The following is a 17,119-nucleotide window of genomic DNA, read 5'->3' as shown; positions in this document are numbered from 1 at the left end:
TTTTTTTGTTTGTTTGTTTGTAAAGATGAGGTCTCGCTATGTTGCCCAGGCTGGTCTCAAACTCCTGGGCTCAAGCGATCCTCTCGCCTCAGCCTCCCAAAGTGGTGGGATCACAGGCATGAGCCACTGTAGCTGTCTCAAAAATGCATGCTTTATTCATGTAGCCATTAAAAATATGTATCTACTGAGGGCCTCCTATATGCCAGGCATGGTTCTGGGTCTTTTCCCTCATGGAGCTTGAATCGTAAGGCTTTCTCTCAGGTATCTTTTTACTCACCAATACTCCCCAATAGGAGGTTCTTGGTTCAGAATCCTTGGTACTAGCCTACCTGGTGTTTGTGGAGGAATAATCTTAGCAATAAGAAGACTTTTGAAAACGTCTTCATTTAATAGTTTTGTTTTCAATCTAATAGTTTGTTTATTTTCCTGGCTACCCAAAGGCCATATCTGGGGCTGTTTATAGGTCAAAAAAAGTATTTTGTTGAGTGTGACAAAAGGCTGACCAATGTTAGACATTAGTTATTAGATATTAAAATATAAGTTACACACAGTAGAAGCATCTAACTTGAACAAATGGCCCAAACTCCCAATTTTTTTGTATCTGGAGATATTTGTTAGGAGAAAAGTATGAGCTAATTCATTAATTTTTGAAGTATGGAATCATGTATAGCACATTTTTGTTAGGCAGATTAGTAAAAGAGTTTTTAAAAGCAAAACCCCACGTCTCCCCTGGGTAATTAAAGCTTGGATCTGACTTAGTCACCTGGATTCTCTCCACTTTTTCAAATAGCACTCAACTCCTTCATCTTGACTTGCTGCTCTCTTGCTGACTGCACTGGACACACTTCCTGGGCCACACCACATTCTTTCAGAACTTTCTCCAACCTCCCCTGCCCTACACTGCACACCATAAATCTGTTTCCCCTGACAGGCATGTTGGATAGTACAGGGCGTCTAAGTTACAATCAATCTTAGGTTTCCCAGAACAGGAAGCACCCTGCTGTAAGCCAACACCTGAATCTTGCTCTGTCTACAGAAAGCCAGCCGACCTGCACAACCTGGCCCCTGGCACGCACCCGCCCTTCCTGACCTTCAACGGGGACGTGAAGACAGACGTCAATAAGATCGAGGAGTTCCTGGAGGAGACCTTGACCCCTGAAAAGTAAGGATCTGTTTCTTTCTGGAGCTGTTGAATGGGAAGAGTTCATGCTGGATCTATAAAGGCCTGGTGTTAACTTTGAGCAGATGCGTTTCCAAAGGAACCTCACCAGTCCAGAGAACAGGACTCTGTCTTCAAAGAGAGAGCCTAGGACCTCCAAAGGGCTGCCAACCTCAAAACCACTCCATGAAATCCACTCAAGAGTAGATATGGCCTATGAACAAGAGCCAGTCACTCCCAACTACACAGAGTGATTTTAGGAGCCCTAGGATACCACGCCTCCCTCGTCCCAGTATGTCCCCTTCTCTCCAGCTCACTTTGCTTGGAAGACCTCAAAGTGAGGGCAAAGTTTCCTTCATTTCAGCACGAGAGCTGAAAGGCTGACAGAATGAAAATAAGTCAGGAAAGGGTAACCCAGTGACTTAAAACAACATCCAGGGTCTTAAATCTGACCAAATCTGGTCTGACTCCACAATTAAACAGATGAAAAAACTAACTAAAAGCAGCTCCTCTTCTGCAAACAGGTTCGGGGAGAGTATAGACCAGAGAGCTATAAGTTCTTGTTGGGTGACATGTTGCTACTGATGGAAAAGAGCGTAAAAAGGAGACAGATGGCTGCTAAAATGTACTCAAGCTAGACTTGTTCATTACAGAATACTGTTATCAAGGATTAAAACAATCACAATTTTTGAAAAAACTAGAAAAATAATATTACATGTAGAGTGAGGCAAGAACTTTATCCTGTAGGGTATTATCCTGCAGTGAGTCCTGTGGGGTATCCTGAGAGGGATTAAGCACAGGAGGAGGGGAGTCCGTTTTAAGACCTACTTTAGAGGTTGAGGGAAGTTGGCATCCTAGAGGACCATGAAGCTGGAGATAAAGGAATTAATTCCGGGGACTGTCAAGGCAGGACAGAATGAAGGGCTGAGCCAAGACAGGGCAGGAAAATCGAAGGAGAGGAGTAGGAAAGGTTCAGGACATACTAAGTAAGTAAAGTAAGTGGGATTTGACTATTAAAAACCACTATTCTGCATTTATTTTAAAGTTTCATTTATTCATCAACACTTTTATAGCCTTCATTTTGTGTCAGGCACCAATCACAGCACTTAGCTAATATGATTCATTTCATCCTTCTAGCATCTTAGGTACTATCATTAACCTCATTTCACAGTCAGGACAGGGTGAAAGTAAGTCACTTACCCAAGGTCGCACATCTAGTGAATTGCTGTTAAAAAATTAAAACTCCCAGTCATGCTCCAATTAAGCCTTAAACAGTCATACATTCTTCCTTAAAAATATTCTTTGTCATCCATATTCAGACAGTTTATTTGCACACTGAGAGTGGAAAGCCACCTCAAGCCCATTGGAAGCAGCTGAGTATACACTTTAAATAAGTGCATTAATTAAATCAATAGGGCAGCCCCACGTAGACACACACACATCTCTGAACAGGACACCAGCCAGCCACTTGACTGGAAGTGCCCTGGGGGAGCCCAGACTCCATCCCTGTCCCCGGGACTCAACCTCATGGCTAGCACTGGTTTGAAATCCCACATGAAAAAATATGCTCTTTTCAATAACTAGAGTTTAGACTTTGCCTGGGAGACTCATAGAGGCAAGTTCATGACGCAGTTAACATTTTCCCTTTTAGAAGTAACACTGGCACTCAGGAGTGGGGGCTTCCATCATGATCATTAGGAAGTGGAAAGTGGAAGCAGTGAGGAGCAGAGGGCCCCATTTGGTCTTTTGCCAAGCAGTGGATGGAGGGGTGAGGGGCTCGGGTACAACCCTAGTCTGCTAGTGATGTGCTGTGACCTCTTGAGCCAGTCCCTTCACCTCTTGAACCAGTCCCTTCTCTGCTCTCGGCCTCAGTTCCCTTCTCCGTGACAGGATGCCTCCCAGAGCCCTTCTTGCTCTCTGATTCTTCACATGCCCTTTAGCCAGGTTCCCTCACCACCACCACACCACCCCCAGTACAACTGTGCCTTTCCTGGGCTGCTTCTCTAACTCAGGGGTCTCCAGTCTGCAACCACAGTGAGACCACAAGGTGGGCAGAGATCACTGGAGTCATATGCCCCATGTGTCCTTGAACATTATTCCAGAGGGGAGTCATCATCTGACTTCATCATCATTTCATCAGATTCTAAGTTTCCGTGATCCAAATAGAACTGGGCAGGGCTGGATGCAGACCCTCCCTCCAGTCTCTCCTCTCCACCTACCTTCCCTGTCCTGAGCTCTGCTCCCACTGGTCCAGATCCTTCTCTGCACTGCAGTTGTGTATAGGAGGTTTTATGAGGTGCATTCCTGCCATGTTAGTGACCTAACAATCCAGTACACTCAGGTAGCCGAACCCTCGAAGCTGTTAAAATGCATATCTCCAGAAGGCTACCAAGGTGGGAGTGCTAAGGGTGAGGCCATCAGGTATTCCAGAGCGCTCCAGGAGTATACCTTAGCTGCCTCTGCACCCATCAGACTGAGGCAGGTGCCATAATCACCTCCCAATAAATGTTACCAAGCCAGTGCCTCAGCCCCATAGAGACCTGCTGGTCTGCCCACAACAAACCACCAGCCTCATCAGCTTCCCAAGCGACCCAGGCTGGGAGGTGGAGTGGCTGGGAGGTTGTGCGGCTTCTGGAGCAGGGCAGCCTGGCCTTCTGGTTCTCTAGGGGGCAGCAAAACCCTCATAACCATTCACCAAGCGCTGGTCGGCCATGTGTTTCTCATCATACCACTATTTGTAAAAGCTGCCAAAAGCCAACACATTATGGGAGCCTTTTTCCCCTTAGCTTTATTTTTTAAAGGAGAAAACCACATACAAACACTCCAACCATTTTTTTTCAAATCACATTTGATCCCAGGGAGCATTTGGTGTCAAAATGAGGAATCCAGGAAGTCTCAAGTTGTTTCTAAATGAGACTAACATCCATCCCTCTCCTTAGACTGACCCAGTGAACACTCGACAAGGAAGTGTTGTGATTAATGCTGGGATTACTGTTGAGACATTCTGGCCCCTGCCTTCCATTTCCATGGAGTGGCCGAAGTTTCTAGGATTCAGCACTGAGAGTCAGTAGCCCTGCCTCTGGCCACCTCTCTACCAGTGTTTGTCATATGACCTTGGGCAAGCCTCTCTCCCTCTCAGACCCTCCTTGCCTTCTCATGTCTAAAATGAGGGGGTGAAACTACATAGTCTCCAAAATGCCTTTTGTTGCATGTTCCACGATTCCATGAGTTTCTCAAAGGACTCTTCCAGAGCTGGTTACTGTCTCAAATAATCCTACTACATAGATGCTGTAATAAAAATTCAGGAGGGTAAACTGATATAGTCTAGTTACACAGTATGTCATTTAGTCACTCATCTAGCAAGAACGATTTAAGTATCAACAGGGTTCAGAACACTAACAGAATTGGAAGATAACTTGAATTCATTATTTTAAAAAATGTATAGCGATAACTCACCACAGTGAAAAACAAGAATGTTCTGACCTTCTGGGAGGTAGAGAAACAGCCTCCAGACCTCCCACAGGATGGCATGGTAGCTGGGGACAGGAGATTTAGGGTCAGAGTGACTCAGGTTCAAATCCATACCACTAGGGTTGTGCTAGGCTGCAGTAACAAATCAGCCATAAAATTCCAATGGCTTAACGGACCACAGGTTTATTTCTCACTTGAGCAAATTCTGAGAGGGTAGTGTGGCCCTGTTCCATCCTGTAGCTTTTGGAATACATACCCTCCAAGGTTCCTTCAGCAGGGAAAGAGAGAAGAAAGATCTCCCAAAGGGTTTTGCAGGGCCAGGGCTGAAAAAAAAAAATGTCATGGTGACGTTACTTTCCCTCCTATCACATTGGTCAGAATCCACACACGATGCCAACTTAGGTGCTTAGGTGAGAGAGCAGCTGGGAAATAGAATTACATGGCTATTTAATGAATATGTATTATTCATTCATCAGGCAAATGACCTGAAATCTCTAGAATCTTTAATTCTCACATCTATAAAACAAGAACCATACTGTTGATCTTATAGGGCTATTGTAGAAAATACTACTGCTGAGCATAGTGCCTGATATGAAGTAAGAGGTCATTAAATGGTAGCTCAAAGAGTTAGAAAGGTGGTCAGTGCCTGTTTTGGGTCTGTCTCCCAGGTGCAATTGTACAGACAATTGGTGACCTTAGGTCTTAAAACCCCAGATCCTAAGGGATATCTTTTAATGAATAAGCCAGGCCTCTTTCACCTCCAGGGATACTTTGCTTACACAGCAGACATGAGTAAAGCACACAGTCAAGGATTAGAAAAATCAGACGCATTAACCTCTTTCTCGCGTGAGGGGTTGGTGAACTAAGGAAGTGGGAACAATGGAGAAAGGAGAGAGAGAGGACGTCCTTCCACTTTTCAGCTCGTTAGAAAAAGGAGGGAAAACACTCAAGCTGCCATCAGCAAGGGCATTCCATCAGGATCGTCTTTCTTTTTCTCCAGGGTATCTATCCCCAACACCAGTCTCAGGGCCTGGTCCTCAGTAGGTGTTTCATGCACATTGGTTTAATTGCATGGCGGGTATCCTTTTGTTTAGTGTCTTGGTTGGCTGCGACTAGTCAGTGAGAAATCAGTTGAAACTCTAAACCAGTTAGGGCACTTACCATCTGCAATGGTTTTCTCTTCCTTTTTGCTACTATTTTCTACTTTTGATTTTTTTTTTTTTTTTTGGTGAGAAGCCAACTGTTTTACTTCCCAGAATGAAAGTTAAGTGAACGCATCTGAAATAAGATATCTTAAAAACAGGTTTTAGAGAAATTTTCATCAGTTAGATCAGGAGGCAGCAGCTTTATCTGTAAAAGGTCAGATAGTCCTGTGTTTTTGGCTTTGTGTGCTCTTCAGTGTCTGTCACAATTCCACGGTGACACTGGGCAAGAAGCCATAAACTAGTATGGAAATGAATGGGCATGGCTGTTTCCATAATCTTTTACTTATGAACACTGAAATTTGAATTTCATATTATTGTCACATATCACAAAACAGTATCCTCCTTTTGATTTGTTTCAAGCATTTAAAAATGTAAAAACCATTGTTAGCTTGAGAACCACAGACAAATAGGGATCATGGGTCACAGTTTGCTGACTCCTGAGTTAGAAAACTTTATCATCTCTTTGATTATCATCAGATCACATCAAATGTTATTTCAAAGCTGTTTCTGTGAATGAAACACTCTTCCCTAGCCTTTTAGAGAAACAAAATGTTCTTTGTAGCCCACTTCTTTGCATATTTAAAACATGCCATAAATATGGAGGTAAAATGAATGCACTTATCCTATACAGTATCCTCCCTCAGTGTAGTTACTGAAATTTGTGAGATTAACATCTTAGAGACACGTTTCCCACAAGAACAAAGCTCAGATGGAACACTGCACTATACAGAAAAGTCCCAATGAGTTCTAGTGCTTGGGAAACAGGATGACACCACCATAGCACCCTGAATACACAATCCTCTGTCATCAGCTTGGATTTGGTACCACATATCCCTGTTTGACCCACCCTGATTGTGAAGAAATGATCAGATGACTGAAAGTTTGACCAATTGATGAGATACAGCAAAACAAAGCCAGAAACCCAAACCAAGCTACCCACTGAGGTGTATTTTCTAGGCCTTTCTGTCCTTACATTATCAAGGAGAAACAAAGAACACTTGGCATTTGTTAATGGTAATTTAAGTTTATCGATTCTAATAGCATGCTGAATTCTATGTGAGATAGCCGAAATAGGAAGAGATGCCACTAAATTCCCACGTCTTGGTAGATTATCTAGTACCTTGCAGGAAGCCCTGCTGTGTGCCCCCAGCCACAGCAGATGAATGTGATGATTCTCAGTTTACCCAGGAAGACATATGTGGAGCATCGGTGCAGAGCGCCCCCTCCTGGTGGATGGAGACAGCTCCTCCAGGGTGCGTAGCTCAGCCTTTAGGGCTCTGGGGCTTTGAGAATCAACAGCGGAGTTTATGGGAAGCCACACAACGTGGAATTTAAAACCTAGTCTTCCACAGTGAAACTGCCTGGATTGGGATCCTGGCTCTGCCATGCAGCCATGTGACCTCAGGCAAATTGCTTAACCTCTCTATGCCACCGTTTCCTTATGTGGGAAGTTAGGCTAATAATAGTACCAATAGAGTTGTTCTGAGGAGGGAATGGTGAATTTGTGTAAAGGGATTAGAATAGTGCATGCCGCACAGTAGGTGCTCAATGCAAATTACCTTTCACTGTTTCCAGAGAAGCAGTGGAGGGGGAAGGACACTGCTGCAGGGCCAGGAAACCAGGTTCTCATTGTCCCTCCACCGTTTATTAGCCATCAACATTTATCTTCTCAGGTATCCAGCTCCCTTCCGTGTAAAAGGAGGACAATAATGCCTTCCTTATCTGCCTCACAGCAGAGAGTGGACTCTTCCAATGGCAGTATCTCTGAAATTACACAGCCACATAACATGGCCCCAAAAGGAGTCCTAGCTCATGGGCCAGTTGAGGAACAGAAAAGCATTCAAGAACAACAAATATTTTTAAAAATCTTGTCTGGTTCAAACTATCAAAAACATCAAAACAGACAGAAAGGATTTTGCTTTTTAAGCATAAAGCAATCCAACAGCCCGCAGTCAAAAACTATTCACTCAGAGATCACAAAGGTGCACATTAATTGAAAATAATGATAACCTGGCAACAGTCCCCCATCTCTTCCCACCCCTACCTGGCCATACCCATAAAATGCTTGTGAAATAATACTTACTTGAGTTCATTTTCTCACTTTGATGGGGCTAATGAGTCCAAGCCCTGGGTTCCCACATGAGCAAGTTTACCTCCTTCAGTCTCAAGGCCAATCGTCCTAACTCCGGCCTGCCTCTTGTATTATTCTGGCTTCAAAATGAAAGGCTCTGTGGGAGAGGGGAGGGGGAGCTGGATCATTGCAAATCTATCTCCAAATAAAATGAAATAAAATAAAACAATTGAAAACACATGTCCTTTTTTGGAGCTTGGTAGTTTCTGCATCTTATTACTGCACACAAATAATAAGCGTGTGAAGGACATGTCAGAAGAGGACTGTGGGTATTCTTCCTTTGGAGAAGTGGTTTAGTGCTAACATACCTGGCATCTCCTTGCTCCCAGAATCAGCTCTGTGTAGCTAGGATTATAATCACAGTACTAGCAATAGATGGCTATTTTAGTGGGTAGGGGAAGTGTTGAGAACCCTACCTGATAGAGAGGCAAGCTCAGCAGGAACTTTGGTTGGGCGCTCTCACTGGCACATCACTGTTGGTGGTCCCAATAAAAGGACACATCCTAAGCCCCCTGAGTGGTATTCTGGTTCTTTACCTAGCAGACTGTGTCACCCTAGGCAGATCTCAGCACCTCTCTGGGCTCTGGTTTCTTCCATGGATGACCTAGGGCTGAGAATGCCCACCCTCCCTATAGGATGAGGATAAAGACCCCCAAAACATTTTGTAGATGTAGCTGGAAAGGGAAGTATTGCTCATCGTGATAGGGATAGGCTCACCCTTAAAGGAGCTCCAAGTCTACTGATTCACAGAACACTGCGTCCTCCATTTCAGGTACCCCAAACTGGCTGCAAAACACCGGGAATCCAACACAGCGGGCATTGACATCTTTTCCAAGTTCTCTGCCTACATCAAAAACACTAAGCAGCAGAACAATGCCGGTGAGTGACTCCCTTCCACCAAGAACCCCTGGCAGTGTCTGCTTGCTGCCCAAGGCATCTTCAATTTGCCCATGGGTATGTCAACTACTTGGGCCAGAGAAGCATCTGGAACCAATACTGCTTATTATTTGCCCCCACTTCCCCCACCACCACCATCTAGTCCCCCTTGACACAGGGGTGGCGGTGGTGGATCCTGCTGCCTGGCTGGTGCAGGAGGAAAGGCCAGGGGCTTTACTGCCAAGCTGGAGAGAGGAACGCAGTTTGTGCTCTGAGCCTGCCTTATTGTACAGCATAGTGCACTGCACAGGACAGTCCTAACTGCCCATTGTCCCAAGTTCACAACCCTGCCTGTGATCACATTAGAAAAACATATTCCCTCTTCCTTCTGGTCCCTGCAAGATTTCTCCAGGGATTTTTCCAGAGGCCAAGGGAGAGGCAGCACAGTCACTACTGTGGCAAATGCGGAAGGCAGACCTGAGTTGTGTTCTCCCCTTCTGCAGGACAGTGGGCCCTGGAAAGCCACTCCTCAAAGCCTCTCCCAGCCTACATTGGGCCCTTCATTTCTAGCATTGGCTGCAGAATTCAGAACTTGGTTCTCTTGCGGGGCCTTCTGAAAGGGAGCTGAGTCCCCTCCAATTAAGCTCACAGCACTTTCAGTCCTTCATTTGTCATTGTCCTTTAAGAATTACCTAAAGCCACTTGAATGGAACCGTCCAATTAAGCAAGCATAACACTTGAAGAACAGTGTTAGGGCCATGAGGAACAGGCTGGCCACTGCAGTGCCAACCTGGGGGGTTTGGATTTTTATCCGATGGGCAATGGCAGCCATTCCCTTGCCCTCAGAATGGGATGACAAGACAGCCTCACAGACTGGATGACTGGAGTCCAGCACAAAGCCAAGCAGTGTAAGTGCTCCATGAATCCTTGTGAATGAATGAGTGACTGATGCACAATGGACCAAAACAAGGGAATAGATGCTAGATGCCCCAGAAGCTCCAAGGAGAATAGCATCTCTTTGGATCAAGGCGACCAGCATATGCAGCCATGCATGGTCAAAGAGATGAAATGTTGGCAGGAACAGAGTTGGTGTAGTGGGAAGTAAATAATTTAGGAAGTTACTGAGGACCTGGATTGTGACAAGTGCAAAACTCGATTCTGGAGGTCCAAAGAAGAAACAAACACTTCCTCAGTCTTCAGTGCCTGGCAGGTGCAGAAGGAAAGGCTTCAAGTCAGTTTGATCCAAGAGATCTGGAGAGCCAATTAACCGCAGGTAAAAGAACAAAATAATTTCTGTCGAAGGTATTCAGAACCGGAAGCATTTACCATGCGGGTAAATGCATGAGACTCCTTTTCTGGGAGTTTCAACTGGGTCGTAAAGATTAAGAAAGAAGCAGTCGGCTGAGATCATTGAGTGGAAGATGTGGGAAAGTTGAGAAAAGGTCAGGGACAGAGACTGGAAAAAGTGACTGAAGCCTGCAGTGCCAGCCTGGAGGGCTTGGTTCTTCGTCTTGTGGGCAATGGCACCCATTAGAGGTGTGTGTAGAGAAACTAGAAAGAGAGTGGCTTCTGGGAAATAAGAAGAAGGCTGTGTAAAATACTTTCAATCTACTTGGTACTCTTGCTTCATTGCTGCTTGGACCCTGTAGTGTGCTGAACCCCCCCAGAATTCACATCCAGCCTGGACAACATAGCAAGACCCTGTCTTAAAAAAAACAAACTTGTTTTCAATTAGCTGGGCAAGGTGATGTATGACTATAGTCCCAGCTACTCAGGAAACCAAGACAAGAGGATTGCTTGAACCCAGGACGTCGAGGCTGCAGTGAGCTATGATCATGCCACTGCATTCCAACCTGGGTGAAAGAGCAATGTCCTGTCTCTAAAAAAAAATTTTTTTTAATGTATGTCCACCTGGGATCTCAGAATGTAACCTCACTTGGAAATAGGGTCTTTGCAACTATAATTAGTTAAGGATTTGGCGATGAGATCATCTTGGATTTAGTGTAGTCCCTAAATCCAATGACTGCTGTTTTTAAAAGAATAGGAGAGGGGCCAGGTGTGGTGGCTCTTGCCTGTCATCCCAGTACTGTAGGAGACCGAGACGGGCAGATCACCTGAGGTCAGGACTTTGAGACCCCCGTCTCCACTAAAAATACAAAAATTAGCCAGATGTGGTGGCACATGCCTGTAGTCCCAGCTTCTTGGGAGGCTGAGGCAGGAGAATGACTTGAACCCAGGAGGCGGAGATTGCGATGAGCTGAGATCACACTGCTGCCCTCCAGCCTGGGCAACAGAATGAAACTCTGTCTCAGAAAAAAAAAAAAAGAAAAAAAAAAGGAGGAGAGGAGAGGATAGAGACATGCAGGGGAGAAGGTCATGTGAAGACAGTCAGAGACTGGGGTGATGCTGTCACAAGCCAGGGAACTCTTAGCTTTCTGGAAGCTGGAAGAGGCAAGGAAAGACACCTGCTAACACCTTGATTTTGGAACTGTAAGGGGAAAAGTCTCTGTTGTATTAAGCCACCCAATTTGTGGTACTTTGTCGTAGCAGTCCTAGGAAATGAATACGGCCCCTCAGAGCCATTGTGCGAAACAACAGCCATTGCTGCTTTCCTGGCTGAGGACACAGAACCAAACAAGAGGGCCCATGACTTGTCTGCCCCCAAGGCAGAGCTGGCTCTCGAACCCTCATTTTCAGACGCCACACCCAGTATCCTTTCCTCTTGGCCACAAATATCTTCTTTCATACTTGTCAAAGTGCCCTCAGAAAGATTATCTTATTTGAGCCTTCCAGGTTTTTAAAATTATAAATGGTATTTACATATTATCCATATTTACAGTTCTCCTATTCCCAAGGCCAAAGCCAGTTTCCACCAAATGCCGCATATCCATTTCTTATAAACTCAGTACTCTCCAATTTTCATTGTTTCCCCTTCTTCTGTTTCACCCTGTTTTCTTCTGTAATGAGACTTGCCCTTGTGACTCCTGCTTCCCCTAACTCATTTGCACATTTCAAAGCTCCAGCATTGCTGCTTTCCCAAAAAGCCTGTCCCCATATGTGCTATTCCACCTTCTGTTTAACAAGACACCACACATTCCTTCCCTAGAACTATAACTTGCCCATGCCCCTCCCTTCCTCTTTACTTGTCCTTCCTCCCACCCAATATCCCCCAGTTGTGGTCCACTGGGTCCAAATTTCTTAGACTTAGCAAGCCAGAGGTCAAGGCTCCTGTAGGACTTGCCCTCCTGTAGAGAGCAGCATGGCTCCTACGCTACGGTCCCAGAGCCCCACAGCCCCTGACCCGGGAGAGGGTCCATCCCCTTTCTGCTCCGTGTGAGCTCTGTGGCTGTGGCCGCTCCCCAAGAGCATCAGCATTCAGGCCCAGGCCTCCTTCCATATGCCGCCCTACATTACTTTGCCAGTTTCTTTCCCCTCTGGATCTTCAGCTCTGCACCTAGTTCTGCAACTTTCTTTCTTTAAAGGGTTTCTCTTGTGTTTTCATTTACTTTATCTTGAGCAGAGCCCTCCCTCCCCTCCACCTGGTCACTAATGCCCCAGCCCCCATACACACACTGACCCAGGTCATGATCCTTCTCTGCCCTCTCAACATGAAAGCATGAGAAAAACCAACACTGTTACATGGTTCTCCATGGTGGGTCATCTCTCCACTCCTGTGGTGACTACAGGAACCACCAAGTAAAATTTCCCTGTTGTTCCCCAAAGCCTCATAAGTCCCCAGCTACCACATCCATGGGAATCATCCTGGCAGTACTGGAGTAATGGAGAGAATCATCCATTAGTCTGTACAATCAGTCATTCATTGATTCATTCAAAAAACTGCAAGTTATACAAAGTGTCTACAAGTCCGAGCTAATATTTAAAGGAAACTGCTTATGTGCCAGATACTAGCACATTATGTGCTAGGTTCTGGAGTTGCCAAGGCAATGAGACAAAGTCATTGCCCTCCATGAACCTAACAATCTACAGGGGGCTGTGAAACATGAAAACATGCAATTCCTGGCCTGGGATTGAATCCCAGCACTTTTAACTGCACAACTTTACCCAAGAGACTTACTTTCTCTGAGCCTCTGGCTCTGCATCTGTAAAATGGACTTTATATTCAGATTCTTTATCTGCCAATTAAGGCAAAATAATATCACCAAGGTTTGTAATGCAGGTTCATCTATTTTATAACTCAGTGCATGTAAAACCCTTAACACAGATCCTGGCCTAGTAACTGTTAAATTTGATTATTTTGATTATTGCTATTAGCACAAAAATAGGACCAAGATGAGTAATGGCATCAGAAACTGCTGCTTCAGCTCTTGCTTCCCCCTCAGTGAGCTCTTCCAGATCTCCCACCCATTCAGTCTATTTTCTACTTTTTAGACTTTGTTGGTACATGGTCCTCCTCTCCAAAGTGTCATCAAGGAGCATCAGTGGCCTGGCCCGACTCTCATACCTCAGCAGCCTTGCATTTTTGTTTGTTCCCTGAGTGATGATTCTGTGCTCCGTGTTGAGGCCTATCATTGTACTCACCCCTCCTCTGTAATTTCTAGATCCGGGTCCCCTTGGTCTGCAGTAACCAGATTCTGCCTCCATGACCCCTCCTCTCACTCTTTCCAAACCTGCTCTTCACTTCATTTAAATGTAGCCTGGATTTTCTCATGACTGGGTGGCAAGACCCCACAATTAAGTCAGGTGCTACTTGGGGAAGTTGCTTCGTTTTCTTGTGCCTTAAGATCTCTCACCCCCACCCCTTGTTTTGGGGAGAAGGATAAGGGCTGTGTTTCTAAACATGCCATGTTTCCCATGCAGAGAGGCAGGCGACTCTGTGTGGCTCAACTTGCAGACTCTAAAGCCGACTGCTTTAGAGTTCAGACACCAGCTTTGCCTCTTGTCCTTGTAACATGGGGCAAGTTACTTCAACTCTGTAATGCCTCAGTTTCCTCATCTGTGAAATGGGGGTAATAACTGTGCATACCTCATAAGTGTGCTTGGAATAATGCCCACCACCATGTTCAAAGTCAGCTGCTGGGGCCGGGCATGGTGGCTCACCCCTGTAATCCCAGCACTTTGGGAGGCCGAGGCGGGTGGATCATCTGAGGTCAGGAGTTTGAGACCAGCCTGACCAATATGGCGAAACCCTGTCTCTACTAAAAATACAAAAATTAGTCGGGTGTGATGACAAGCACCTGTAATCCCAGCTACTCAGGAGGCTGAGGGAGGAGAATCACTTGAATCCGGGAGGCGGAGGTTGCAGTGAGCCGAGATCACGTCACTGCACTCCAGCTTGGGCAACAAGAGTGAAAATCTTTGCTTTTGGTGCCAATATTGTATTCTCATGTGTTTTTGCCCCTTTCTTTGTAGCTGGAGAGGAAGCAGGCATGCCTATGCCTGTAGCCTAAGACAAGAATTCAGATTTCTCCTGCTGTATTCACGCCAACCACCTTCCATCCATCATTCTTTTGCACAGCCCACTTCCACAGGACTGCCTTTCCCCTCATGAGCGGTCTAAAAAGCCCCAAGTGCAATAGTATCTAATCTGTATCACATGCAGTCTCGAGGCTTAAGCTCTCTCAGGCCTCTCAGGCGACCTGCACTAAATGGTGTTTTGCCCAATCTGGATGATTTTAGTCTTTCAAGGCTTCCTATGAGTTCCCCCTTTTCTTCCCCCTTCAAGTCCACTTTTCTCTCTTATTTCCACCTCTGTATTCCTCTGTCTTGGGGGCCTTCTTTCTATTTTAAAATTTATACTCCACTTGTTTCAGAAAGGCTTTATAGTTACTCACAGGGATGTATAAAGCATGTCAAACCAACAAAGGCCAGGAGGAGGTGAGAAAGAAAAACAAGGAGACTACCAGAAAATGGAGCCCGGGGTGAGTTAAAACAGCCGGAGCAGCCCCGGGGCCTTCGTGCGCCACACAGAAGGTAGACCACAAATTTGGCTCTAAACTTGTGAGCAGACAAAGCAAAACAGGGCCCCTGGTCAGCTGCAGCTCGGTCCTCCTAGAAGATAAAAACAAACCAGCCTCCCAGAAGAATAACAAATATTCCTGCTGTGAGCCGCAGGCACGGAGGAGCTGTGGTTTCCATTTTCTTTGGCTCTCCCCTCCTGTGACTTCTCTTTCAGGCTGCTGTAGACTCCAGGCCCTGCTGACTTTCTGCTGCTCTGACTCCTCTCCACCTTCCCCCACCTGTAGGCTGTGCTCCTCCCCATCTCACAACCCCTGTGTTCTCTCTTCACCTGAAACTCACTTTCTTCCTTTCTCTCCATCTTCTCTGGAAGACTCAGGAGACCTCCCTGCAGCCTCAGACGTGTGTCACCAACCTCCCTGCTCCTCTCTGTCCACCCAGGACATGGGACACAAAACAGCCCATCTGGGCTTATCTATTTTCATCAAGACGAATGGGCTCCCGCATTAAGTATGCAAAAATGCACCCCTTTCGCTCGAAAGGTTGCACCTAGTTCTCTTTTTATGGAAGACTCTGAGATGTCCTAACATACTCTTCCTAAAATATTTGTCCTAAGAAGGTGCTTCTAACTTCCTAAAGAAAGCCCTAAAAACCTTCCTTGGTGTCTGTGATGTGCTGGGCACAGTGCTGTGTGTTCAGGGTACAAGGACCATGCTCAGATTGCGTTGCCCTTCATTAGTTGTAACTGCAGTGGCCATGTTTTCCAAACTGAAAATCAGATGCCTAACAAATTGCCTTCATTGAAAATAATCAAATTATAAGAAATTGGTACTGTCCCAGGAAATCCAGGACACATGTCCCCAAATGAAAAGCACCTGGTTAGGGCTAAGCCCTCTGCTTCTCCTTTCTCTCTCCAATCCAAGCTCAAATGTGGTTACCAGAGGGCGAGGGAGTGTACCTTAGTTCCCACCACCTCCTGGTTCCCAATTTGTTGCTGGAACAAAAGAGTAGCCATTAGCCACACAGGTCCCTGAGCAGTCTTGGTTCTGTTTCCAAATGAAGGCCAAGGTTTCCACCTCCCTAAGGCTCACATCAGAGGCTCCTCTTCCTGGAACCTGGAAGTGCGCAGTGTGCTCCCTGGGCTTATTCTGGAAAAAGTGATTGTCCGTCCTACATAGAATGGAAGAAGACTCTCGGGTTATTCTAGGAACCTCAGTGAGCTTATCTCAGAATTCAGATGATCATTCTCACTGAATGGGAACGTGATTGAAGGAGTACATTGTGGTTCTTATTAACACAATATCAATGACTGCCATCCTGCCTCTCTTGTTTCCCTTCCTCATCTCCTAGAGCCCTCATAAAAGGCAGGAGAGGCGAGCCAGCCACAGCTGCATTCCTCGCATTTCCTTGTCTTCATGTTCCATTCAGGCCCGAATCTTCAAATTGCTCCAGTCTTCTCCTTCTAAGAAGTGCCACCTGCAGTAGGTCAAGCTCCTGGCTGATGCTGCTAGAAAAAGAACTCATCTGTATCACTGGCAGTCTTTCTTTTCCTTCCACGTTCTCATGGTTTCTCATGGTTTCTGTCCCCAACAACCCTTCCCTGTTCTCCCATCTTGCAGACTGCCTGGTGTGACCACACCAATAGGCTGATTCCTGCAGCCTGCTCTGGTCCTGCCTACCTGGGAGTCACAGTGCCTCCTCCCCTTCACTCCCTTTTAATAAAATCTTAAGACTCTTAAAGTAAACATATTAAGCAAGATCATCCTCATTTGATGTATAGAAAATGTAGGCTTGCACACTTCAGCTTAACATTAGGAAGTTTACAATTAGGCCAGGCATGGTGGCTCACGTCTGTAATCCCAGCACTTTGGGAGGCCAAGGTGGGCAGATCACTTGAGGTCAGGAGTTTGAGTTCAGCCTGGCCAACAAGGCAAAACCCAGTCTCTACCAAAAGTACAAAAAAACCAGTCAAGCACGGTGGTGCACACCTGTAATTCCAGCTACTTGGGAGGCTGAGGCAGGAGAACCGCTTAAACCTAGGAGGCAGAAGTCACTGTGAGCCAAGATCATGCCACTGCACTCCAGCCTGGGCGTCAGAACAAGATTCCATCTCAAAAACAAACATACAACAAAACCTCTAAGAAACAACAACAAAAAATGCTATCACTTAAACAAAGTGTTTTCACTTAACCTCTCATATTTTGATTGTAAGACATTGCCTGATTTCACAGATGTTAAAGAGTGAAAAAAAATGTGCACCTTAGACTTGATGAGATGTAATAGTGGACTTTCACAGTCCTTTCCAGATCTAACCTTTTATTGCTTCCTTGAGGCTATTCAGTGATATATCAGACCCTCCTT

The 17,119-nt window shown here is 45.7% G+C and overlaps 1 protein-coding gene across 3 annotated transcripts in view; it reads left to right on the top strand.

Moving 5' to 3' along the window:
* CLIC5 (chloride intracellular channel 5) overlaps positions 1-17,119 on the top strand; it is a 182,723-nt gene that overhangs the window by 132,777 nt on the left and 32,827 nt on the right. For all 3 annotated transcript variants that reach the window (XM_011986850.1, XM_011986851.1, XM_011986852.1), the window contains exons 3-4: positions 1,037-1,162; positions 8,739-8,845. In XM_011986850.1, the coding sequence (XP_011842240.1) occupies positions 1,037-1,162; positions 8,739-8,845 (233 nt within the window). The remainder of the gene's footprint in view (positions 1-1,036; positions 1,163-8,738; positions 8,846-17,119) is intronic.

The sequence above is a fragment of the Mandrillus leucophaeus genome, unplaced genomic scaffold (assembly GCF_000951045.1).
Source record: "Mandrillus leucophaeus isolate KB7577 unplaced genomic scaffold, Mleu.le_1.0 Scaffold3, whole genome shotgun sequence".
NCBI lineage: Eukaryota > Metazoa > Chordata > Mammalia > Primates > Cercopithecidae > Mandrillus > Mandrillus leucophaeus.
The sequence above is the reverse complement of the archived record's forward strand: the minus strand, read 5'-3'. Positions and strand labels throughout refer to the sequence as shown.